At 44.5% G+C, this 27,192-nt stretch overlaps 1 protein-coding gene across 4 annotated transcripts in view; it reads left to right on the forward strand.

Annotated features, from left to right (window-relative positions):
• The window catches only part of TP53INP2 (tumor protein p53 inducible nuclear protein 2), a 97,212-nt gene that overhangs the window by 42,224 nt on the left and 27,796 nt on the right, over positions 1–27,192 (forward strand). For all 4 annotated transcript variants that reach the window (XM_085619101.1, XM_085619099.1, XM_085619102.1 and 1 more), the window contains exon 2: positions 11,524–11,854. In XM_085619101.1, the coding sequence (XP_085475227.1) occupies positions 11,734–11,854 (121 nt within the window). In that variant the 5' untranslated portion in view covers positions 11,524–11,733. The remainder of the gene's footprint in view (positions 1–11,523; positions 11,855–27,192) is intronic.

The raw sequence follows: 27,192 nt of genomic DNA on the forward strand, positions 1-27,192 counted from the left end.
TAGGGGTAAAAATTACTATTCTAACTCCAGGGGGTGCAACAGTAGGGTAAGTGTTGGATAGTGTAGGGGTAAAAATTACTATTCTAACTCCAGGGGGTGCAACAGTAGGGTAAGTGTTGGATAGTATAGGGGTAAAAATTACTATTCTAACTCCAGGGGGTGCATCAGTAGGGTAAGTGTTGGATAGTATAGGGGTAAAAATTACTATTCTAACTCCAGGGGGTGCAACAGTAGGGTAAGTGTTGGATAGTATAGGGGTAAAAATTACTATTCTAACTCCAGGGGGTGCAACAGTAGGGTAAGTGTTGGATAGTATAGGGGTAAAAATTACTATTCTAACTCCAGGGGGTGCATCAGTAGGGTAAGTGTTGGATAGTATAGGGGTAAAAATTACTATTCTAACTCCAGGGGGTGCAACAGTAGGGTAAGTGTTGGATAGTATAGGGGTAAAAATTACTATTCTAACTCCAGGGGGTGCAACAGTAGGGTAAGTGTTGGATAGTATAGGGGTAAAAATTACTATTCTAACTCCAGGGGGTGCAACAGTAGGGTAAGTGTTGGATAGTATAGGGGTAAAAATTACTATTCTAACTCCAGGGGGTGCATCAGTAGGGTAAGTGTTGGATAGTATAGGGGTAAAAATTACTATTCTAACTCCAGGGGGTGCAACAGTAGGGTAAGTGTTGGATAGTATAGGGGTAAAAATTACTATTCTAACTCCAGGGGGTGCATCAGTAGGGTAAGTGTTGGATAGTATAGGGGTAAAAATTACTATTCTAACTCCAGGGGGTGCATCAGTAGGGTAAGTGTTGGATAGTATAGGGGTAAAAATTACTATTCTAACTCCAGGGGGTGCATCAGTAGGGTAAGTGTTGGATAGTATAGGGGTAAAAATTACTATTCTAACTCCAGGGGGTGCATCAGTAGGGTAAGTGTTGGATAGTATAGGGGTAAAAATTACTATTCTAACTCCAGGGGGTGCATCAGTAGGGTAAGTGTTGGATAGTATAGTGTAATATTATGCGTTGTAATGGTATGCGTTGTAATGGTAGTATGCGTTGTAATGGAATGCGTTGTAAAGGTAGTTTTTAAAAATGCGTTGTAGTGTCATGCGTTGTAATGTCATGCGTTGTAATGGATTATGCGTTGTAAAAAATGCGTTGTAATGGTAGTGCGTTGTAAAAGTTGCGTTGTAAAGGTTGTTCCCCGCTAATTCCTAACTATAACGTGTGTGAAACCTATGGTTTTTTCACTGAATTTCTAAGGTTTTTTAAATGCTAATTCCTAACTATAACGTGTGTGAAACCCATGGTTTTTTCAGTGAATTTGCAAGGTTTTTTAAATGCGAATTTTTTTTTTCTTCTATTTTTTTTAAACATATTTTTTTTTTAATTTTCTTACCTTTTATAAAGACTATGGTTAAATTTTTAAAATTCTTTAATATGTTTTTTTTAAATATATTTTTTAAAATAAACATGTAAAATTTATTTGCAGTACATTTTTTGTATTTTTTTTATTATTTTTTTTAGTACGCGTACCGTAAGCTTACGGTAAGCGTACGGTTTACGCAACGCCCGTAATTTTTCTACGCTGCTTGCGTATAGTTACACAATTTGCGTAGCCGCGCGTACTCCGCGTGGGACGCGTGCGCGCGTACGCTACACGCGCACGTTACGCGGAAGTGTCGGGTAGTGACTGTTATGCGCATGCGCGCAAGCGCGTGTCTTTTTTACGCGCATGCGCACTTTTGCCGTAAGCGTACCGTAAGCGTACCGTAAGCGTACGGTAGGTCATGTGATCATGAAACACAACTTTTGATTGGTTGAAACTACTTTCAGTTCTAGAACTCTCCTACACCACACCCATTCCTCTCATTTCTGCTTGTGATCCCTTAGGAGAAGGAGCTGGGTTGTCTTTGTGATACGATGGCAGAACAGCAGAGCTCTTCTGAGAGTGAGGCTAGCACTAGCAGCACTACCTTGAGGCAGAGAGCGAGGAAACAAAAGCCCTCTTATGTATGGGATTATTTTACTTTTCCTGAAGGCCAGCAAAAGGTAAATGCACCTTTAGTAACTTGTAAGCTGTGTAAGCGTGTACTTTCAAGAGGTAATCCTGACAAGAAGTATTCCTTTGGGAATCATACCATGAAGAGACACCTCAAGGATGTACACAGAAGGACACATGCTCGACTTTTTGGAGGTAACTCTTCAGAAAGTCAACCAAGCACATCCACAGCAGCTCAGCCTGGACCATCATCTGCAGGGCTGACTCCTTCTTCTGCAGGTCAGGTGAGCCCTTCATCTGTGGGGGGAGCATCTCCTTTTGCTGGCCCTCTGGAAATTAACCCTCGGTTTGCGAGGGTTGATATTCGATGCGCCTCTTGTCATGATCTAATTTGTCATAGGGAGACCAGTGTTTCCCTAGTGAACCTCAAAATAGATCAGCACACTTGTCGCTTTGACTAATTTTCCCAGTCTTTCTTTCCTCTGTCCCTGCATGAACACAACGGCTCTTTTAAGAGTCAACCTTATCTTTCATCTTTTTTTTACATATGTTTTTTAAAAACTTTTTTTTTTTTTTTTTTTACCGTACGCGTACGGTACGCGTAATTTTTTTTTATTTTTTTTTAAAAACACTAAAAATCAATTATCACATTACAAGGTCCTTGAGAGACTACAATTATTATTATTGACTTACCATACCCACTCAAAAAAATATTTATTCATTTGTTTAAAAAAAAAATTGCTTGAAAAATGGTTCTAGTTTTCGAAATTTTTCTATATCAATCTGAAAAAAAAGAAAAAAGTATTAATATTTTTAAAACATTTTATAATACAGTACACATATTTATATATTTTACAAAAAATATTTTTGTCTTATTTTTGCTGTTTTCAGAATATGTGCTAAGAGTCTGCTTCTTCCCCCAAAAAATCGCTCCCCCTTTTTCCTACTAATGCAACTGTGAAATCACCAGAGAAAAACGCAATAAATCTCTGCCTGTAATTCCTATTTCCACACAGAGTCATGTTTTCACATTAGTCCCAAAACGAAATTTCTTTGCCAATTTGAAAGCACACTTAATGCTCTTTTTTTTTGGCAAGTGAAAATCACTTTTACAGACTGACACATTATGAATCCACTTTTTTGATTTTTTTAAATGCACATGTCCAAACTGCTTTTTCAGACCACCACCATGTGTAACCTGGGTGGCTGCCTACATTCCAGCAAGGGCAACCAGCCTTAGTGATGCTGAATGTATTTGCATTACTGAGTCCAACCTCAAACCCTTAAACTATTCTTTTTTTTTCCAGTACACCTTAATTTATCGTGAAAACATAGTCCATATTATTTTACATGTTCCTCACATTTAAATTTCTCCCAAAACAGAAAATGATAAACACAACTTCAACAAAAGGATTTCCATTTCTATTATTCATTTCTTAATTTACCATATACATCTCCTCTCAAACTCTAACCTCACCTTTAAAATTAGTTAGTTGTGAAAGAAATGTGGCACTCAAACAGCAGATTAGCAGAGCCAGGATCTCAGAGCTGTACACCTCTCTCCTCTCAGCAGAACCAGATAATGGCAAACTTTCCCTCTATTTTTCCACACATATACATGTAAGTTTCAAATCTCAGTGCTTCCCCCTTTTTTTCAAATGTAATCACACATTTCTATTGGTTGAAAACCAACCCTTTTCCAAAAGTACCCTGCCCCCAACTTGACTTCTGCCTAGTACCCTTCCCCCAACTTGACTTCTGCCTGCTACCATAGCAACAGCTCATGGAACACTGCTGTGTGGAGTTAGGTCAGAAGTTCGCCACACAATGTTTCAATTCCACAGAGCAAGAGTGCTTGACTTTTCAAACCTAACAGCAAATCCATAGTACTGTTCTTTGGTAACACATTTTTTTGTACCAATACAAAACATGCTTCTATTAATTTACACATACAGCCTAGTTTTTATTCTAGAATGGTATGAAACAGCCAATCAGTTCTTTTTGTTTTGAAAAAAATATGTATGCCTCCATTTCCAAACTGTCTTTCTTTTCATATTGTCATTCTACTGAAAGACACCTCCTGAGTGCATCCAGTTCTCCTTTGAAGATGTTCACAGTGTGGATTGTAGGGCACAGCTATGTCTTCTGGAGTGAAAAGTTTGCAGAGAAAACAGGTATGGTGAGAGACCTTGCTTTGCCAAATGTAGACATTAAATGGATTGGTCAGAGAGGGTTAAAGTGGCACCAATTGATGCCATTGGTGAAATCCTTCATGCAAATCCAACACCCTGACCTCATAATAGTGCACTGTGGTGGCAATGACCTAGGCACTTTGACTGGGGTAGGTCTGGAAATGCTTATGAAGGACACCTTTGCACAACTGTTTTCACTTTTCCCTAAAACTGCCTTTGTGTTTTCCAACATATGCCAAAGGCAAAAATGGAACTGGTCCAATCATTTCTGTCCGCAGATTGACAAAGCAAGAAAGCACGTCAACAAATCTGTTTCTGCTTTCCTCCGTGACTATGGTATGGGTGCCATTTACCACAACAACTTGCGTTATGACATGCAAGACATTTATAGAGGAGATGCTGTGCACTTCAATGATGAAGGGAACAGAGTCTTCCTCTTGAACCTTAGACTCTGCATCGGTACTTACTTGTAGGTACCACTAAAAAAATGACTTCATAAACACAACGGCTCTTTTTAGAGCTCCCTAATATCTAAACTCTTAAATCTGCATTTCATTTCTTTTTTAATTTATTTTTTCTTCCGTACGCTTACCGTAAGCTTACCGTACGCGTACCCCGTGATTTTTTTAAAAATCAATAAATGTTTTCTTTGAACTTTACAGTCCTTCTTTGACCCCCTCACCACAAATGTAAGGGGGTCTGTAACTCTCCTCCTTGCCCCCTTTTCTTGTTTTACTCTTTTTTTTTCTGAGTGAAACACACGAAATGGCGGCCGCCGCTTCCTGGTTTCGGCCGATTCGAATGTTTACTAAGATCTAACAGCCAATCAGAATCGCGCTCGCGCACGCCACCGTACGCGTACGGTAAGCTTACGGTACGCGTACCGTAAGCTGGCTCAGATATATATATTGATTTAAAGGCTATTTTCTCAGAATCTACTGAACAGATTTACACCAAACCTACAAAAGGCACTTCCTTGACCTAGGGACTACCTCTCTACCAAATTTCTAGTAATTCTGTTCAGCCGTTCGGGCTGTAGCCCTGTCTAAAGGTCCTATGGAAAAATGCATGGGAAAAACGCGTTTTGGGACCCCCCTTTTATCTCAGCCCCCGCTTGACGAATCCCCCCGAGACTTTCAGGGTAGGAGCGGAGCGTAGCGCCCCACCTATTTTGAGAAATTCGCGAGGATTCATCGACCGGCGCCAAAGTTATTCAAAATAGAATGTTGCGGATTTCCTATGGAAAAGGGGTCCTAACTATAACTACCTACTGGCGACCGCCAGTAGGTAATATATATATATATATATATATATATATATATATATTCACTGAAAAAACCATAGGTTTCAGACATGTTATAGTTAGCGGAAATTTTACTGATAAAAAACCAATGAAATTCCCCTGTTATAGTTAGTGCAGGCAACTATAACTCACGCGACCGCAATCCTCTGCTGATGCTAATACTGTATTTAGACACTTATTTGCCCATGTCTTCTTCCATAAATTTTTAGCTATACATATATTACAAATATTTTTTTTTCATAAAGACACATATGTCATCAGCAGAAGATTGCGGTCGCGTGAGTTATAGTTGCCTGCACTAACTATAACGGGGGAATTTCATTGGTTTTTTATCAGTAAAATTTCCGCTAACTATAACATGTCTGAAACCTATGGTTTTTTCAGTGAATTTGCAAGGTTTTTTAAATGCTAATTCCTAACTATAACGTGTGTGAAACCTATGGTTTTTTCAGTGAATTTGTACGGTTTTTTAAATGCTAAGTTACTTTACGCCATTCGTGGCGTGCACGCCCACTTAACGCAGTTCATTCCGTGCGCGCACGGTGCGCTTTGCGCACCGTGCGCGCACAGTGAGCACGCGGTGCGCTTCGCGCACCGCGCGCCCACTTTACGCAGTTAGTGCCGTACACGCAAGGTGGGCACGCAGTGCGCTACGCGCACCGCGTGCCCACGTTACGCACCGTGCGCACATGGAGGACATATTATGCGCTTCCTTGTGATAGGTAATCTGTTAAATTTAATTTGTAAGTGATGACAATAATATGCCATGCACAGAGAGTTTTTTTTTTTTTATTAAAATTTTTAGCGTAAGCGCACCGTACGCGTACGGTAAGCGTAATCGGCGAAATTTTCAAAAAAAAAAAATTTACCGTTTTTGGCCTTGGGGGATCTTTGAGGACTCAACTAACATGGCTATGTGCATGGGCGCTGTCTAAACAGCCCCTTTATATGTTTTTTTGCCTTTGTTTACAGCCCCCCCCTCAGAGTGCAAGAGAGAAAATGGCGGCCGCCGCTTCCTGGATTCGACCGATTCGAATGTTTACTTAGATGTAACAGCCAATCAGAATCGCGCTCGCGCACGCCACCGTACGCGTACGGTAAGCTTACGGTAAGCGTACCGTAAGCTGGCTCAGATATATATATTGATTTAAAGGCTATTTTCTCAGAATCTACTGAACAGATTTACACCAAACCTACAAAAGGCACTTCCTTGACCTAGGGACTACCTCTCTGCCAAATTTCTAGTAATTCTGTTCAGCCGTTCGGGCTGTAGCCCTGTCTAAAGGTCCTATGGAAAAATGCATGGGAAAAACGCGTTTTGGGACCCCCCTTTTATCTCAGCCCCCGCTTGACGAATCCCCCCGAGACTTTCAGGGTAGGAGCGGAGCGTAGTGCCCCACCTATTTTGAGTAATTCGCGAGGATTCGTCGACCGGCGCAAAAGTTATTCAAAATAGAATGTTGCGGATTTCCTATGGAAAAGGGGTCCTAACTATAACTACCTACTGGCGACCGCCAGTAGGTAATATATATATATATATATATAATCTGACTGCTGCCAGCCTGGCCTGCACGCCCCAAACTCTCTACATCAGTGGATGCTCCACACTTCTCCAGGGAGATGGGCCCCTTTTCATTAAAAGAGAGGCAAATCCCTGATGCCTATAATTATGGGATCTACAAGGGGAATAAATGATTTTAAAAAATGGTGTCCACGTGTCACAGGATGCATCTATTTTTACAGCTTATTAAGAACCTTCTAGGAAGGAAACATTTTTTTTTCAAGTTAATTAACCAAAAATACCACAAATTATCCCTGATGGTACTAAATATATATTCTATAGGGCAGTGGGAGATTAAGTTTTATAAATAACGACAGCGGGTTTTGTAACTTTCCCCATGTATTGATTTTGGCACGTTCTCTTTTGCAGCAAGATTGCGTTTGTGTCCTTGGCCTTAAGGCTGTCTGTTGCCTGAGTGTTACACCAAACAAAGGCCCATCGTGATGTCATTTAGAGGTACTGAGATCTGAACCCTTTAGTTTTAGTTTTTTTTTGTTTTTTGGTAGGGCTTGCACCCTTGATGCATTTTGATGACATTTTCATTCATTATCAACTAAACTTGTATACATTGGCAGGAATATTTCAGTGGAAGCCTCGCCAAGGAATCTGCATACCTTTGTACAGGATGGCCTGTGTATCTTGGGGCCCTGCACTGCACACATTAAACAGGAGTTTTAGCCTGCTGCGAGAGTCAGTCAAACTGTTTACGCGACTAATGTTTTTTGAATAAACGGTTTGTAGTTCTCGTTAACCATGCTGCCTAAAAAATAGGTTTATGGGGCCATGGGAGACAAGTACATTCTCCTCTCCCCTGCTGCAGTAGGTAGCCCCGCCTACACCTCTCTATCTGCTACACACACCCAGCTCATCCCTGCTGCTTAGAACAGCCCACTGAGGTAGAGGGGGGATTTCTTGATTTGCTAATGACTGAATTAGTCCGAAACCGGAACCTCTGTGTTATCTGCCCATAGAGGATTGAGACATGCAATGTGTATAGCTGTGAAGGACTTCAACTTCCGGTCAATCTATGTTATAATTTAATGATTTCAGTGAATAACTCATGCAGAGTGATGAATGTCTGGGCCGTTGCATCAGATCCATTTATTCTGTGTCATTGACCCCACCCCCCTTTTCTTCCAACAGTTGGGTACTCCTTATTTTTAGGCCGAGCCTGGGCTGCGCATGCGTTGCTAAGCATGGGATGCTGTATTCGAGTATGGACTTGAAGCCCCGCCCACTCTCTGCTTGAGTCATTGTCCTTTGTAAATGCTAGCTTCTGATTCATTGATAGACTTGTTAGTCCCTCCTTGGTACCGCCTTGTCTTCATTTGTAACCTCCCACGAGGACTGACTCTTTTACTTCGTTGTTACACGGTACATCTTATTTAGTCTGTAAGCGCTATTTTCTTTAATGAGTTTCTCCTACTGCAGGCACGACATGCTTTCCTGCTACATTCAGCGTGCCATGCGCTCTTTCACTTTCCAAGCAGCACAGGAAAATGGCGGCCGCTTCTTTGAAATGCAAGAGTTTGAGCTATTGGCATTGTAAATGACAATGCCTTTTATTTATGTGTTAGTTTTCAAAACAGATAAATAAAAGGCATTGTAATTTACAATGCCAATTACTTAAACACTCCCAAATTTGAGACCTATTGGATTGCAAATGCTTGTTTGCCCTTTTGTGTGACACAATCAGAACAAACCTAGTCTTGGCTGGTCAGTAGCTGCTAAGGGATTGAGGTATGATGGGATCATATTTATTGGTGAGGCTCGACCTTTTATGTGTATTTGACCTTGAAGCTTGAGCCAGTGGCACATTCCCTGCACAATTCACGGAGCGGTCATGACTCCATGTGATTTGAATGAAGATTAGGGAGTACATGTAAAAGTTACAGAGAAGGGGAACCTTTTCTGACTTCATGGAATCTGGACCTTGTATGACATTATGAAGTATAGCTGTATGGTCGAGGTAGATCGGAACAGTGCAGATGTAAACACGAGGGATGAGAAGAGTGCTAATGCCACCGGTCTGCGAGACATTTGGTTACCATGGTGCTTGCTGGTGTAGGCCTTCGTGAGCAGTTGCCTGAATGCCAGCTCTCTTATCCTGTGACAAACCATTGCTTTATTTAATGGTCTCCGCTGCACAAATCCCTTGAGACCCTGTAGCTACTCTGGGACTGTGGCATTAGGACATGGTGTGCCATAGGGAAATCTCTGACATAGTGTTCTGATGTGTGCGAGGGAAGTCAGGGGGGGTTCTGTAACTTCACTTGATAAAGTGTGCCAGGGATCTTTTTGACAACCGTTCCTGGCATGTAATACAGTGACCTCTGACTTTGCGTTGTGATGTGTGCCAGAGGGGGCTCAGTGGTATCTTCCACAGTTTGTGCCAGGAGTGTGCCCGTGATATCCGGCCCTGGCATGTCACACAATGATCTCTTACATCATGTCCCAGTGTGTGCCGGGGATGGGATGTCTCTGTGGCATCACTCCATGGTAAGTCCATGGGTACTCTTTTTCGTTGTTCAATGGCGTGTGGCCAGGGATACGTCTGTGACATCACCTGATGATGTGTGGCAAAAGATGTCTGGCATCTGATGGTATTGGGTGGGAGGCGTCTTTTGTATCCATGTGCTGTTGCTGCAGGGCTGCCTCTGAACAGTTGGGATTGGATTGTTTGTTTATTTGCACTAAGTACACATCTCGTGGGTTTGATTTTGGCACGTTCTTTTTTGCAGCAAGATTGCGTTTGTGTCCTTGGCCCTAATGCTGTCTGTTTCGTGGGCGTTACATCATGTGTCGGCTGATGTCGGGAGCACCCTGGCAACGTGTTTGTTTGTCAGAAAGCCTGACGACACAGGAGATCAGTTTCGCAGGATTATTTGAGCTTCCCTCATGAAGTTCTTAAGCCTTTCATTTCGTGCAACATGCCATTTGCACGTGTATTTTGTCCAACTCTGACCAAATGAAGAAAACAGAACTCCAGTCGCTGATTTCCCACGTACAAACCCGGAAGCCCGACTGCTACGGGCAGGTGGAAAATGTGTGCAGAAATACAGAGGCTTCTTGGTAGGGTGGTGTTTCTGAATTGGCAGTAGGGCTGGGCAGGGTACCTCTTCAAGCGCCCATCCTGACCACCTTTCAGAGACAGCAGCCTTTGTGATTGAGACTGCCCCCTGCTGTCAGGAAGACTTGCCTGGGAGTAACATATTCCGACAGGCCAGACCTGCACGGTGAGTTCTGCGGGCTTCTCCAGTCACCCCTAAACTGGGGACTCCGAGTGATCCCTACGAGTGGTGAATACGGTTTTATGCTGCACTACTAAATACAGTTTTCTAAAATAAATCATCGATGATTGATTCACTTGAAACCCTTCTAAATGGCTAGAATGTCCTTAGTATAATGAGTGATGCGGAGAAGGCGAGGGGTAATGAAATTTAATGCCAAGATTGGAAATTTGGCTTTACAATCTATGGTTCTGGCATAGAATGCTTAAATAATCCATTTTGTATCTCAGAGGGCAGCAGTCTGGGCTCAGAACATATTCAATTGGATAGATGCAACAGAAGGTCATAGCTTAAAAGGAGTTCATTGGTATCAGAATAGCCAATCGGATACAAGAGCTTAGATTAGAGTTTGCACTAATCCCAGCAAATGCACGAGTTCTGCAGGCAGTGATTCATCTATACCTGGAATCTGTATGCACAACACAAGCAGTCTCCTTTCCACGTTTGGCAAAGATTAGCCAAAAATTAACTCGTCAGGGACTGAGACGCATCTAAGTAAGCTCTGACAAATGGTATATATCATGCGATGAAGATGTGCTGTACCCGCTCCCTGAGGCATCATCTGATAACCTTTGACAGCTAAGCAGCATTACTTTCATACTGCAAATAAGCAAGGGGTCTTAAATTGATAAGTTTGTATTGCTGTTTCATGTGTATCAACTCCCTGCAGAACAACGCGGGGTCGACAGTGTGTAAATCACTGTCGGACTACTGAACATGTAGGCTTGAGGTCTATTGCTCTGCATGTCGAAAGATTTCAGAGCATCACTCCACCATTGGTGGACAATATGCACTTACTGATTTACTTGATTTATAATCAAAAAAGAGCTCTTTAAAGTCTTTTGGCAACATATTTGCCTATTGCTACTGGAATTGATGGGCTAGCTTTCATTTATTTGAAATTAGTCTGATTACGTTTTTATCTTGAAGATTTTTTTTGAGATTGTTTAATCCAAAACTATGGAAATTGAATTATATTAGATATATTTCTAGCTTTTTTTTTTATTCCCAACAGTTCTTTTTAATTTTTAAACTACTTTTTCAAATCGAAATTTATTTTAATTTCATATAGAAACCATTAAAGCACAATAAATAGACTGTTGCATTATGCAGAAACATCCGAATAAATATAATCCTTTACAGTGCTGACTGGGTTTATTTTTCAATTTGTAGGCCTTTGCACTGAAGCCAGCAAGAGAAACCCGGGAGAACCACCTTCATGATTGCACTAAACGGACACTGTCTTTGCTGAGACCATTCTGAACTGCATTGGACAGGGTGGATAAAGTCCTGCTCATACGAACCACGTCTGTGCAGTCCTGAGGCCGGCCTCAGTCCATTTCCTGTGTTTTTGTACCAGGTTCGCTTGAGACCACTCCTGCCATGTTTCAGGCAATAACTAGCCTCTTCTTCAGCGAGAGCTCCTCCGATGGACTGGAGGAGGAGCCCAAGGCCTTCGTACAAGAGGAGGAGGATGACGGCTGGCTGATCATCGACCTTCCAGGTGAGCTGACATGTTCCAGTGTAATTCAATCAATCAATTATGAGGTTCTTGTAGAGCGCAACAAATCACCCCGGGCAATCGCCAGGCGCTGAGTTCTCTCGTCCTGGGTCGAAGAGCCATGTTTGGATTCTAAATGCTTGAAGGCGGGTGGGTGATGGAGAAGAGTGAAATGTCCTACTGCTCAGGGAGAGTTAGAACCAGTAGTAAACTGGGGAGGGTTAGACTTCCCACTGAATGTATTACTGATGAGGCATCCTCTGGAACATTACCTTTACTTCTGAAGTCGAGGTCTGGAATATTGTCTCATATTCCCAAAGCCACATCAGTGGTACTGTCCAGTTCTGGAAGCCACAACATCTGTAGTCCTGAAAAATAGTTTTTATTGTCTCTAGTTGTGAAGGCTACATTTGGGGTATTGCACCCACATCTAAAGGCCACACTTGGAATATTGCGTAGAGTTCTGCATTCTTCGTCTCTAGAATGACAAAGCCAGGTTAGAAGAGCCCAGACGCCGAACTCTGAAATGGTGACCGGTTTAAATGGTATGTAATTTATGATGGAGACATACCCTCTGAGAGAGTTTATTTTTCAGGGGAAGGGTTCTCCTACACCTAGATCTTAATCTGTCAAACTGAAGAGAGGTGGACAAACCTCATGAGTCATGTTAGAAATGTTCACCTATGGAAAAGATAACGAGAATGTGGGACAGCTTCTTAAGAAAACCTGGATCAATCAAATGAGGGCTTTGATGGGAGGAGACAAGTGCAACAATGCAAACCCGAAAAGTCCTTGTATCATAAGGCGTATACAGAAAAATGGTAGGCTTAACGTTTGCGGTTCTGATTTGCTGTCCATTTCGGCTTTTCTATATGACATTTCTATTAAGGAGTGAGGGCTGTTGTATAAAAGTGAGTGACGTTTAATATTGTGTGTTCTCACTTGCTAACAAGGAGATAAAATAAATTGATTGACCACGTACTGTTCAAAAAGGCTATGCTGGGAGAGCCCCCCTCTCCTGATTTTGAACCATGTACCCTACAGTCTAGCGACACAAAATTACAAATTTCTCATGCATAGGCAATAAAACCGAGATAGACTCAATTAGGCTTCACATAAAGGGCTCTGGGTTGGTCATCCAACTGTTATGTTATGTTATCGGAGCTTTTAAAGCGCACTTATACCCAAAGGTGTCCTGGCGCTGAGCACTGTCCCACTGATTCCTTAGGTAAAATGTCTCATACAGAGAATAGCCATGTCTTCAGCCCCTTCCTAAAAGGAAGGAGCTCAGTGGCATTCCTAAGATGCACTGTCAGGCTGTTCCAGGCTTTCGCGGCACAAAAGGAAAAGCTGCTGCCGTCCCAGTTGGCTTTTTCTACTCGGGGGACAATTACTAGTTTTCCTTTCAAGGAGCGCAGCGCTCTACCAGGGACATACCATTTGAAGTGTCTGCTCAGAAATTCAGGGCCACTACCCATCAACGACTTAAAAACAGTACACAATGCTTTGAATTGTGCTCGTTTTGTTACTGGGAGCCAGTGCAATTGCCAAAGTCCATCTCTGACTGAGACAAACCTTGGTATGCCCGTTAGCAGCCTAGCCGCCGCATTTTGCACTAGCTGGAGTCTGTACAGATGTTTTTATTAAATATTCAGGTACAGACTGTTGCAATAATCCAGCCGTGACAAAATGAGTCTGCTGTCCTAAAGCTATCCTCTGGTAGGAAAATGTTTATTTTCCTCAGGATTCTAAGGAGGAAAAGCTCGTCGAGACAACTCCGCTGACCTGATCTCCAAAGTCGAGTTTGTTATCCATGATCACTCCCAGGTTCTTAGCTTTAACCGTGGGGGCTGGAGGCTTGCCCATTTCTTCGGGCCACAGGTCCGGTGTCCAGAGATTGGGATTGTTCCCAAATATGATGACCTCGGTTTTGCCTGCATTAAGTTTCAGGCAATTGGAGGCCATCCAGCCAGAGATGTCTTTCAGGCAGTCATGACATCTTGAGGCAATTCCGCTTCTTTCCCTCGTTGCACGGACAACACAATTTGTGTGTCATCCGCATAAGATGTTTGTTGAAGCCCGAAGGATCTTATCAATGCTGCCAGCGGACTAACATATATATTGAAAAGCGTGGGACTAAGGGAGGACCCCTGAGGCACCCCGCACAGGAGGGAGAAAGGCTTAGATCTATCCCGCCCCAAATCCACTGTTTGTGTTCTGTCGGCCAGAAAAGATTTCAGGAGGCTCCAGGCCCTACCCTGAACCCCTGCCAACGATAATCGGTCCATCAAAACATTGTGATGGACCGTATCGAAGGTCGCTGACCGGTCCAGCAGAATCAGGATCACCACACCTCCCTGATCGACCGCTTCTCTAACCTCCTCAGTGGCTTTGATAAGAGCTAGCTCCGTGCTGTGTCCTGCACGAAAGCCATACTGAGTGGGATCAAGCACGTTGGTACTCTGAAAAAACGTGCTGAGTTGCCCATTGATGGCCTTCTACCAATCTAGACTTGCAGGAACTGCTACCTCCTTTTTAAACTGAAAAACTATTCTCTATGGCCATGAAGAGGGCTCCAAGACCCAAACCATGTGTTGACCCTAGCTAGAATGGAGGTACGTTTTTTTGCAGCTCTGCTGGGGAGGGAGCAGACACACAGGTGTGGCAATGACCTCTCAGCAGATAATGAAAATGTACTTGTACTCCCACATTTAGAAACAGCATAGCATTGGAGCAAGCTAAACTTCTTTAACGGAGCTATAATGCATTGAGTGGCTCTGAGTGTGACATATAGAATGTGAGACTCATGGATTTCTATCTGTTTGGGTGGAACTGGGAGGCGAATATCCAGAGCTTTGAAAGCTCTACCTATCCATAAGATTTTATTTATTTATTTTATTTAGTCACATGGTATCGCACGCAAATCTCTCCCGAAGCAGTATCTCGGCACTGCGCTGCACGAGAGAAGGAGAAAATATAAAATAGCTAAGTCTTAAGCCCTTTCTTGAAAGAAGGGAAGTCCAGGCAAGAGCGAAGTCCAAAAGGAAGTTTGTTCTAATGGTAGGTTGGCCATGTAAAAAAACTATTTGCCCCCATATCTTGAGGTGCGGATGTGAGGAATCACCAAAAAAGCCTTGCCGACAATCTCATGCATCTAGAAGGAAGATAAGGATTTAGCAGGACCGACATATAAGCTGGCTGCGATTTAAAGAGAGCTTTGTGTTTCAAACAGCAAAGTTTAAAGATGACACGCTTCTTATAGGCAACCAATGAAGCTCTCTAAGGATCAGAGAAGAAGGCGAGCATGAAAGAAGTTTACAGATTAGTCGCGCAGCAGTATTCTGGACCACCTGCAGTTTTAACAGCAGGGTATCCTTTACGGAGGTCAGCAAGGCGTTCCCATAGCCCAGGTGACTGGTGATACGTTTTCCTAGCGGTATCAGGGAGCCATGGCAGGGCTTTTTTTTAAAAGCCTCAAGGTAGCAAAACATGTGCAGCAGGTGAAGCTGACTTGATCTTTCAGGGAGAGTGATTGATCCAACCTCATGCCAAGATTTTTTACTACCTGCCTAGGTGTATGCGTAGGCTGACCATATCTCAGTGGCCTTACTAAAAAGCATAATCTCTCTCTTGTCTCTCTTTAAATGGAGTCAGTTGTTACTCATCATGCAGCAACTTCCATCATGCAGTTTGTGAATTTACTCTTCACCTTGTCAGAATCAGGACCAAAGGAAAACAGTAGTTGCGTGTCATCTACCTATGACATGATTTCTACACCACAGGCTCTAAAGATTCAAGCCAATGGCGCCATATAGATGTTAAACAAAGTGGGGCTCAGGCACGATCGCTGGGGAACCCCCTTGTCCATATGCATCCGTTGCGACTTGAAAGAATCCAAGTGGACTTGTTGTGTTCAATCGGCAAGGAAGTTCATGAGCCAATGTAGCGCCCTGCCATAGAGCCCTGCCTCATGGAGCCTGCACGCAAGAATAGAGTGGGAGGCCGGACCAAAGGCTGCTGAAAAATCCAACAGTACCAACCTGACCTGAGTTCCCACGTCGAGGAAGAGCCTGATATTATCTGACACAGCCAATAGCGAGGTCTCAGTGCTGTGAAGCTCCCTAAAATCCGATTGCAAGATATCCAGGATGCAGTTAGCTGAAAAAAAGGCATAAAGTTATTTATTAAGAAACCTTTCTAAGGTTTTCGCAAGTACAAGTCAAAGCGAAATAGGTCCATGGTTGGATCAGCAGTTGACTTTTTTATCCGCGGAGACACAGAAGCACCCTTCCAATTCCCCTGGCACTTTACCAGTAGTCAGCGAAAGATTGAATACATCTGTAACCATGGGACTCAGGCATACCACTAGGCTAGCCGTTGTGTTGGACGGGTAAAGGTCCTGCGGAGAACCGGACGTGCCCAGAAGTTCCAAACTGGCATATGGTTGGGGTGTGTTTGGGTCCTCCTGTGCCAGGTCACCCTCACCGGCCCTCAATGACTTGTCCATTAAAGTATTGCAGGCAGTCCTGGATTAAGAAAAGAAAACAATATACAACAATACAATATCTTCCATCACCACAACACTTACTGCCACGCCACCACAGATCCCCTCTGATCATTTCTCGATTTCCCCCCTCCCGTTCTGAATAACCTATCTCCTATTTACTGTCATAATTTGAGTCTGGAGTTGCTACATCCAATTCCAAACAGAAATTATTGTCAGGCATCACAACGTATCTTGTGCCAACCTTCCAACCCCAAGTGATCCACGAGAACCTCTCCAGGCGTGCCATTGCCTCCCTGTTGTCTTTGGGATCCAGAGACGATGCAGAAAGCAGCAAAATGCCTTTGCGTTTGTCACTAATGAGGCAAATGAAATTGTCCTCTCACCTCTTGTAAACACCCTTGTGTTTTCCATTGGTGGATCAGCACCATACAGAACAAGCATTGGCATAGCCAATAGGTCTCGCCTTTGGGACCTTATAAGTGTTTAGCCATGCAATAGTTGCATAACTAAATACTTATAAGTTCCCAAAAGCGAGACCTATTGGCTATGCCATGCGGCCGCAAAAGTGTAAGTGATCGCGATCACGATCAAACATCAAAGCGGCCGTGCGGCCTCGAAAGTGAAAGTAATAGCGGTAAAGCGCGGCGCGCGCGCCCGCGCACATGCACTGTAGCCCTAGGCTGGCCTGGTAGCACTTTTTGGAGCCCTCTCAATAAGTCTCGCCAGACCAGCGCATGCGCTGGGTCAGGCGAGACCTAAAAACCAGCTTCAAAGGCCACTGATTACCAGAGACTAAGAAGCCTATGATTACCTGTTATTTTTATGACGTTTTTGCCAAAACCAGTTTGTTGTACTTAACAACTTCAAATATTTTTGTAAGATATCATTGCTTGTGTGAAATGTAAACATGGCAAACTATAACCACCCAAAGTAGTTGCTTCATAAGGGTCATGTAAATATTCCACTGCCCCTCAACTGTGAATGCACCCCACTGTGTAGCCAGGAGCTTAACCTATTCCTGGATAGTTCATCCTGTTCCTTGATGCCAGAAGTCCCAAAGTGGGATATCCAGTAGCAGAGGAGAATCACAAAGCTGATTGGACAGCTGTCACTGGGTTCCACGCTCATGGCTGGATGTTCAGAGAAGCTTCTTGCATCAGCCAACAAGATACCTGGGCCGAATCAAAAACTCTAATGGCAAATTTTGTGCCTTAGCCCGATTATGGGTGTTTAGTAAAAATGTGATACACCTAGTCAGAACATTGGTAAATATTGGTATGGAAACTTTCCCTCGGGTTGTTTTCTAATTTAGCTTTTTGTATGTTGCAGAATTCGTAGGTATGCTGAGAAATAAATGCACACAAAGGGAGAAAAGTAGAGTGGCATATGTATATAGAAAGGCACCAGCCATTTTGGCCATGCTTTGAGATACTGTAACGCCCATGTACTTAAAATGTAGTGCAAATTCTCCTTATTCATGTTTGCCATGGAAGTATTACATCAAATTGCATAGGTCTAGCTATAAGAGTAGTTTAGACTGTTATAAATTGCCTGTCAGTGATTTATACGTCTACTTCCTGTTTTCATTTTATGATAAAAAAAAAAGTTTGCTCACCATTACAATTTTTTTGTATCCGCCCTAATATTAATAAAATGCCACCAATGTAACCTTCCCAGATAGAGGGTGTACGTTAAATCATGGGCAAGGCAGTGTGAGCACTGCAGCAAAATTCTCTGCCTGGGTAAATCTTTCTTATCCAGGACTCCGCCTCCCTCCTTTGGCCCTGCAAGCCCAGCTAGAGATGATACCGAGGAACTTCATTCTGAGATCACTAGAAAGCTCATCCTAATAAACAGGGTCATTTGCATTGGGTTTACCCAGACCCCCATCTTAAGTCATCGACTGCAACTGTCAAGCTCTAACGTAAGGGCACTGTTGGAAGCTTCTGGCTGGACTTCGCCACTGTTGCGACTGCCATGTTCGTTCCCTGTGAAAGACACCACCACCAAACCTAGTCCTCAGACATACACAATTGGGCCAACTTCAGCTATGAAGGGCACAAGCGACACTGACGAGCCCTACCAATAAGAAGATACAGCTGACTATAACCTTTAGTCTGAAGATGGGTTGCTGATCAGTTGTGATTTTGAAGGAGGGAACAGGTCTCCTTTTAAGACTGCTTATTTTGGGGGTTGTGTAACAGACTTTGTGTCAAATCCCAAAGTTGTGGTGATTGCCTTGCAGTGTTAAAGATGAAATTGCTCATGCTCCCTGTTCAGGAGTGTGCTGGGCACTTAGTCTGAGGCAGAAAGTTGGAACTCCAAAGCCTCCTGGGTAACTCGGTCAAGCCTGCAAGACCTATCTCATGGCAGGCAGTATGAAGGTTACGTCAGATACAATAAGGAACCGGGATTAGCTTTAGAACTGTTATTGGTGCTAAAGAGTTTTACATGCGAGTGTACAGAGTTACTCCGGGGGAACGGCAGCTTACTGCCACAGGGAGATGTATTCAAATTACACAGTTAGGGGGTTTTTATGGTCCAAGCAGGTTTTAGGCATCTGTTCTCTGCATTTCATTTGTTAAAATAAATTAAAGATTTAAACCCCGCACTTGTGGCCAGAGAACACCACCATTTCTGTGGTACCAGTCTTTCCTGAGCTACTGTCCGCTGTAAAAAATCCCCATGCCTGAGATGCAAGGAGCCCTCCTTGAGGGTCAGAGTGACTCTAGGATGAAAATGGCTGTAACGTTTTGAAACTGCTTGCCTGCTTTTTGGCCGTTCTATCCTCTGTTACGATAGGTGGTTCCTAAATCTCATGAGACAGTAACTTAGGATATGTAGATGATGCTCCACAGTTTTAAATGGGGTTTTGAGGAGCATAATGCTGATGAGCCTTAGGGGGCATCTATTCCCCCAAGAACGAATCATACTCTGCACTCGGATAAAACAAAGTCACAAATGGTTCTTATGGCCCCTTTGTCGCGGTCGGAATCTAAAGGCACCAGGGTCACTCTTCGATCTTGTTCATGTGCACATTGATTCTGTAGATCTCCTCCATGAGTCGCAAAGGTGGTCATCGGAAGAGCGATACTATCTTGGTGGGTTGTGCGGATCCCATGGAAGTCTGCTTTTTCTGTCTGAGGTGCCTGTACTTTTGTTAGGCAGACAGAGAGATGGACAGAGGTCCAACTCCAGTCATGAAAGTTTTTTTTTTTCATCTGGGCCATCAGCTTGTCATACGAGAGCGCTGATTTGCGCGGTTTTTCCTTTGGTTGGACGGTGACGGAAGAACTGATATGGGCAAAATCATGACATGCATTTGAGTTCCAAGACAGATATAAACTAAACAACATGAAATTATGAGTTCCTCCCTCTGCCGTGTTTTGTGTCTTGCCCTACACATCTGTGACCAGGTTGGCTGGGGGGGAAGCTAAGTGGCTTTCCATACCCCAGCCAAGCATGAGCAGCCTACAAGACAGGATTCTGTAGGACGTGGTGCTAAAGTTATAGCCGGCTATTCTAAAGGGCACAGTTATTTCCCCAACCACCTGTACACTGTAGATTAAGGAAAGAGATTCCATTTAACTGGTGTGCTCTGGATTTTATGTGCGGGGGTCAACCGAGTAATCCCACGAGGGGCATAAGGACTACCTCGAGAAACCACAAGGACTAGCCCAAGAAACCACAAAGCACCTCCTCCAACCATGCAACCCCTCACAGCGGGATGGAGAGAAGTTACTCCCTCAAGGAAGACGGAGAACTCCTTTGGGAGCCCCTTCTCGTAGCGTAGCTTAGGATGTGTGATACTTGGTAAATCAATCTATCTTATGTGCCTTACTTTCTTTACCTGCCAAGATTCTGAATTTGTAGGAACAGGCTTAACATTGAATATTAAGTGGGAGAGACTGTGCAGCCCGAGGACGGTCAGTTGGCCACTCAGTTAATGGGCATGGGCCTTGACCTTAGTATTAAAGAAGGCTAGAAGGTGTAAAAGGAGCAAGAGGAAGTCTTAGGTGAGCCACAGCAGAGGCTCTTGCTTCTTCCAGGTACAAAACCTTTGACAGGAAGTCTCACTGCATGATAGATTTGTACAGGGCGGGCTTTAAGTGGGCCGGGTCCTGCCGGTGCTCAGCACTGGCAGTTCTAAAAAGCAGGTGCTGAGACGGGTCGTTAGTGGGCTCCTCATTTTTGCCCTCAGGATGAAAAAAGATCTTAACTCGGCAGCAGTACAACCCTTCGCTGCATTTGATGTAACTTCAAAGAGACTCATAAGTTCTTTCACAATCTCATCATTTCAGAACTGAAGCATTTTCAATATTCTGTACAACGAAGCTATAGTCGTTGCTTATTTATTTTATGGAACTAACAACCACTGGCAAAGCCTATGTTCCTGGCTTGTTGTAGGTGTAATGTTACTTGTTGTATTATATATGGATGCAATGAAAGAAGCAGCAATTGAACTAGTCGGGTGGCACACTATGGTAAACACAGATTTTTTACGTACGTGTTTTAAGCCACGCCCTAATTACATTGGCCACATCCCTTTGATAGACCCCACAATTTTTTTATCCCACTTAAAGCCCAGTGTACAGGCGCAATCCTGCCGGCAGTGGTAGATTTGTATAGACACAATCCTGCCAGCGGCAGTCTCCGTAGCAAAATGAAAAAAGAGCCTTATTGTCATTTAGTAGCAGCGAGCATACTGAACAAGTATTGGCATAGCCAATAGGTCTCGCCTTTGGGACCTTATAAGTGTTTAGCCATGCAACAGTTGCATAACTAAATACTTATAAGGTCCCAAAAGCGAGACCTATTGGCTATGCCAAGCGGCCGTGAAAGTGAAAGTGATCGCATTCGCGATCAAACATCAAAGCGGCCGTGCGGCGCGAAAGTGAAAGTAATCACGGTAAAGCGCGGCGCGCGCGCCCGCGCACATGCACTGTAGCTCTAGGCTGGCCTGGTAGCACTTTTTGGAGCCCTCTCAATAAGTCTCGCCAGACCAGCGCATGCGCTGGGTCAGGCGAGACCTAATAAGTCTCGCCAGACAGGCGCATGCGCTGGGTTAGGCGTGACCTAAAAAGGAGTAGAGCTAATTGGGCCCTCTCCTCCTCGACTCAATCACAGAAAATATATTTGCGTTTCCCCAGTCTCCAGCCTATGTCTTTTCCCGACGAAATATCCTACAATGCACAAATCCTAGGCATCATAAATCCTACTATGGCCCCTGGGAGCACAGAATTACGTGGCTAATGGGCAGCAGTGTAACCTAGATAGCTCTATACAAAAATCTTAAGAGGTAGGTGATGCATCGCCCTCACCCACCACCCCCCTTTTGTGAGCCTGGAGATCATCTGAGGGATTGCAGAGTCCTCTAATGAACATGCGGAGGCAGAGCCACTGCTGATATGTTCCTGCTCAATAGAAGGCGAAGATGCGAGGACCTCACGCCCAGAAATGTACACAAATTCACAAAGGTTAGACCCATGATCCAAAGTGTTACATCAGTGTCTTCTATTTTGTTATGGTGGATCCCATTGATGAATAAGGGGGTAAGGCCAGATGAATTAAAGGCCTAGTAGGAGCAGATGATCTCCTATGATTGCTTCACGAAGCAGGTGGACCTGTAGACATGTGCTCCGATGTGTCGTGGTGAATTCTCCAAAGCATTTCAGTAGAGCTTCTTTTTCCTCCTTCCGCTCCAGTCTTCATTTTACACAACAGTGCCTTGAGACTATCACTTGCCCAGCCAAGTGCCGAGGCTTGAGCCTATATAATAACAATTTGAGCGCTTCTGCAGTCTCTAAGTGCATTACATAACAGGTCAATAAATGCTCTTAGTCAATTCAATGGAGCCCAACTTACCGATCTCGCAAGGATGAGTGGAACTCATGGCCTGCAAGTCACAGTATATGTGAGCGTGCTGAACCAGCCAATAAGGGTTCTGCGGCCAGCTGCATGATGTTGTGCAGAAATTTTTTGTCGGATATAAGAGGAAAATAGATTTGACCCAAACTTGGACCCTCAAACCACATACTTTGTGCCAGATAATGAGATAAAACAAGAGACCTGCTCCAAGCGTGCTGTTTACAGTGAGGCAACGTCATGTGTCCTGCTGGTTTATCCGGGGAGTGAAGCTAAATATCGGAGCTCCTTAATCCGGGGTAATGACCCTGGCCGATGTGCACTCAGTTTCCAGACAGCATTTAAAGCGGGGGCTTTTTATAACCATGGAAAAACCGATCTAAATAAAGCTCAATCCTCAGAGCCGCTCGCAGAAATGGGAGATTGTCTTGCACATAGGTTGCCGCCATGCTGTACCTTCAGTCCTATTTCTGTCAGGATGGGAGATGTTCCTGCCCCCAGTGCGAACTCCGCATTTTGATAACCGCACCAACAAAGCGAACGGTTTTGCTCGCGCTCTGACTGCAGAACACGAGTTACTATTGACATCATTGTTTATATTGGTATTATCATTCTTAGCATTGCTTGTGTATGTCTGGCCCTAGTTCTCAACCATTCTTTTCCTGGTTGACCAAGTACATCCTTTCTGAAAATGCACAGAGAGAATTGTGGAGCAGACAGAGACTTACCCATAAGGCAGCGCGGCTCCCAGTGGGACCAAAGCCCGTCTCTAGCGGGGAAGTGAAAGCCTTGGACAGGCGGGAGCAGAGGCCATCTGGAAACCGCTGAGGGTTGGGGGAAGGGAGAGAGGGGGATAAATCAGCACCAGAAAAACACAAAGGCGAGGGAGGCCTGTGCTGTGAATGGGAACCGATCGCCCCACAAACACATGGCGCTGGCAGCCTCCCCAGGGACCAGGAAAGCATCTCCTCATTAGATCCGCAAATGAGGGAAACCTTTCTCATTACCTGCGTTTGCAGCTGCGGGCCACGAAGATGTTTTCCGGCAGAGCAGGCCCGTGTGTCACAAAGCAAGTGTCTGACGGGGGGCGGGGGTGGCGGGCTGCAGCAAGCAGCAGTCATCGGGGAAAGGGGACCCAGTCACGCCGTGGACCCCTCCGTTCCTTCATACCATTGGGTTTCATGAACTGACAGGTGCTGCGATAAAAACCACGACCTCCTTCCACCGGGGTAAGCCGCGTTCTAATCAGTCAGTCCAGCTTAGATTTGAATAACGCTCAATGCTGGCGTTTCGTCCATTTTGAGTGCCCACAATTTGGGCAGATAAGGAGACAGAGGGGGCGGGGCATACGAGTGATTTGACAGCGAGGCCATGAAAAGGATTTGGGCCTCCTTGCACCACACCCAGACAAAACGTACTCTCCAGTCAGCGGTTGTTAGCTCGACACGGCTCTAATAACGGCTGTTGTGCTTCAACTAATTAATACCAAGTCACATTACATTTGGCAGTTTTGCTACTAGACCACAACTTATCTATTGTTTGAAGAGGTAGATGTCTGGGGAGGGGGGAGATAGCTGCAAAGAGACTTCCTTTGTAACACCCCCTCAGCCAGTCATGGCTTTTTAGCAACAGCACTTTTGTGGTGCTGTCGAATGTATTTATTATTGTTATTGCGTGTGGCGAGGGACTCTGTTTCATGAAAGGTGACGTCAAAGGTGTTGGGTATGGCTTGGGGCTACTTGGCAGCCATTGACGTTTTGCATATTGGTCATCCCACTGTATTGCACCTTTAACCGATTTTTATGAGTAACCAACCTGCCATCAAATATACGTATGGGGAGGCCAAAGGACTCCATATGAAAGGTACGTCATGTTTCCTTTCCTGGGGGGGGGGGGTTCAGTGTTTGACGCCTTATTAATTGATTAAGGCTAAAGGGAGAGGACATGGCGTTAGGGCCAAAGCAGCCAACTTTGGAACTTAAGGAACCCGGTGGCGGCGGCTCTGCATTCTGGAAACATAACTTAATCTCCCCATGTCTACAAAAATGGATGTGACCTTGTGTAGCCTAACTGGTGCCCATGTGAAGCACCCTTCGGGCCGAGTACGTGCTATATTAAGCTGCATACAAAATAAAAGTGACACAATGCAGTGGTTTGTAATTGGAAAGCCAAGGAGTGAATATATATATATTTTGGGGTCACGAAGCTCCATGGCCACCTTAAGTACTGGTCACATGTCCACTGCCAGGAGTGTCTTCTTCCATCCATACCCCTGTCGCTTTCAGTGACTGCTGCCTCAGTCTTCTGGAAGCTTAGTCTCCGGCACAGTCCTGCTTGTTGAACGACGGCAACTGCAGAGGGGCCATTGTAAGCGTTAGTCAATCGAACATAGCAACCATAGGTGCTATTGGGACCGACAGACCACTTTCATTGAGGTTGAAAACTTTCAGGCCCAATGTGCAGGGGTCACGTCCCTTCGTCATTGGGGGGGAAATGTATGTTCGTGATAGCATTCACCAGAGGTAGATTTTCGAGTAGGCTGTTCCCACTCAACTGTGATCGATACAGTGACTGGGAGAACAGTGCTATGTTTTGAATCTGTGAACCCTGTGTTTGTGATGATGCTGCACTTTCAAGGTTTGTCTAAAGGAGCGCGTCACTAAGGGTCTCCAGTGACAACAGCGATAGGTTAGCTAAGAGGGGTTGAGCAATGGATGGATTTGTCACAAGGGTGTGACACTAGGTAGGGGCTTTCAGTAACATTGAGGGAAGTGTTTCAGTCTACAAGATCGGCGCTGCATTAGGTCAGGCACTTACCTGCTTGCGGAAGTCTTGCTTTATGAGCTCTTTTCGGCCACCGAAAGCTTGCCCTGATAGTTGATAAAAATGATGTCTCTGCGTACATCTCTGCCATGTGAGAACTGTTGTTGGCAGGTGTGTCTGCTGTCGCTCTCTTTGCCTCAGATGGCAGCAAAACTCCACTGCCCTAACCATGGTGTTATAAATTCTTGGTGATCTTACCCTTAGTTTACACCTGATGGCAGTTTACTAGTACTACCGCTGCCTGCCGTTGGTTGACCTCGTGTTTTAATGTGTTGCATCTCCAATGCAGGAGAGCGGAAGTAGCTCACCTTCTTTGCCACATAGTGACTGCGGTGTGAAGCGCTGGTTCTGGACCCTATAGACAAGCCTGGGACCTCTGAAGACTTGCAGCAGGAAGCCTGTCTCTCGCAGGAGGGCGGAGCTGCTTTCTGCAGCCCAGGTCCAGAATTCCAACTGTTGAAGCTCCTCCATCTGTCTGTACTGCCTGTAAGTTTTGGTACTTGTATTCTTCCCATAAAAATAGACGCGAGGCATAGAAATATCCTTAAATATTCCAGGAGAGGAGGATTTACGACTCTAACTCCAGTGTTCGATGCAGGCTATAGCGGGCGCGGAGGTACTCCTACTTTACACTAGTACGCTATCATAGGGAATGGGGGCAAGCACAGTCTCTAGCTGAGGTCGCGATTATGCTTGGGTTTCTCTAAGTAACTGTTTGTTGCAACGCCGCCGGTCCTTCGGGATGTCGGCTAAATGGCCGTGTACGTGTGACCTCAACTGCCCGCATGAGGAGCTGTGCCCTCGCATTGAAGCGAGCCCGGAGGGCGATAGTACCTGTATTGTTCCTTTATGTTAAGAAAGGTTTTTGAAAAGTAAAAAAAAACAACAAAAAAAACTCCAGTCTTCGAATATTTGGAGAAAGTATATTTTCGGGAGCCTTGCAATTCTCTGGAGAAACAGCGACATGGAAAATAGTTGCATGTTCCTGCGCATGCCTGAAATGCTTTGTATGGCACCCGCGCTCTGTAGGGCACTGAGAGACGTGAAACTTCAACAGAGTGAACACCGGTACCTCAGACTGTATTGGGTGATTGGCTGGTTGGCCACAGAGCAGTACCTTAGACATATTGCTTTTGATTCTCTCTTCTATTGTCTGAAAAATCATGACTGGCTCTTTATTGGCTGAAAAATCTTGACCGGCTGAAAGTCACCCTCATGACAGCTAAGCAGCCAACATGAGCAGCTGTGGAACTGACCCAAGCCGAACAAGAGACTCGATGGCTCACTTCCACCTTGTTTGAAGGACTCTGTGCTCCAAGCTTGTTTTTAGAGGAAGTTTAGGATATTAAGAAGGAACATAATGAGAGCACCAGCGCCAAAACAGATGTCTCGAAGCCCGGAAGTCACAGGCCCAGGGCCTGAAAGTTGGGAAGTGATACTGTTAATTCGTGCCTCTGCTCCCACCTCATCGGATGGGGCATTTCTTTAAACATACAACAGATAATCATATGTTGGCTTTGACATGCAGGCGCCCTCGACATTTCCAAGGGCACAAACAGTTCCAGACCGTGTGCTAAACATAGCAGCATCCGAGCGGCATTGCTATGGGCGTCTGTAGGTATCTGAATATTATTAGCTAGAGCAGCAGGCCGAAGGGAAGTGACTGTTGATGTAATGAAATAAACTTGCGGTGGTGGCTTACAATTTGCTTTCCTTCCAAAACAAGGTTGCAGGTAGGGTTGGCCTTTAAGAACAGAGTGACATATAAGAAAATGGATGAAGGAGACGGAGACTCTTCCATTTCACCGCTACCCCACAGCTCCACCAGTGCCAATGAAGGTATTCGAGAGACCGTCGGAAAGAAATATACAGGCAGAGATCAGATGTAAAATTATGGAACTAAAAAAAAGGGTTTGGGGGAGGCGCAGAGCATTCTAAGAAGTAGTATGTGCCTTCTGACTTGGTGGGGAATAATTGTCTCTTATTGCACAGTTACCCCCTTCATTTGTGTCGACTAAAGAATGGCATAAGGGAGTTTAATCCTTTTTACCCCTATCCTATGCTTCCATTCCTCTGCTTTGTGCTTGCCGTACTCGACCCGGAATCTGAGCCCAAAAGGCCTTAGAGGCCGGGAGAAGCTTAAAGA

The sequence above is a fragment of the Triturus cristatus genome, chromosome 7 (assembly GCF_964204655.1).
Source record: "Triturus cristatus chromosome 7, aTriCri1.1, whole genome shotgun sequence".
NCBI classification, from domain to species: domain Eukaryota; kingdom Metazoa; phylum Chordata; class Amphibia; order Caudata; family Salamandridae; genus Triturus; species Triturus cristatus.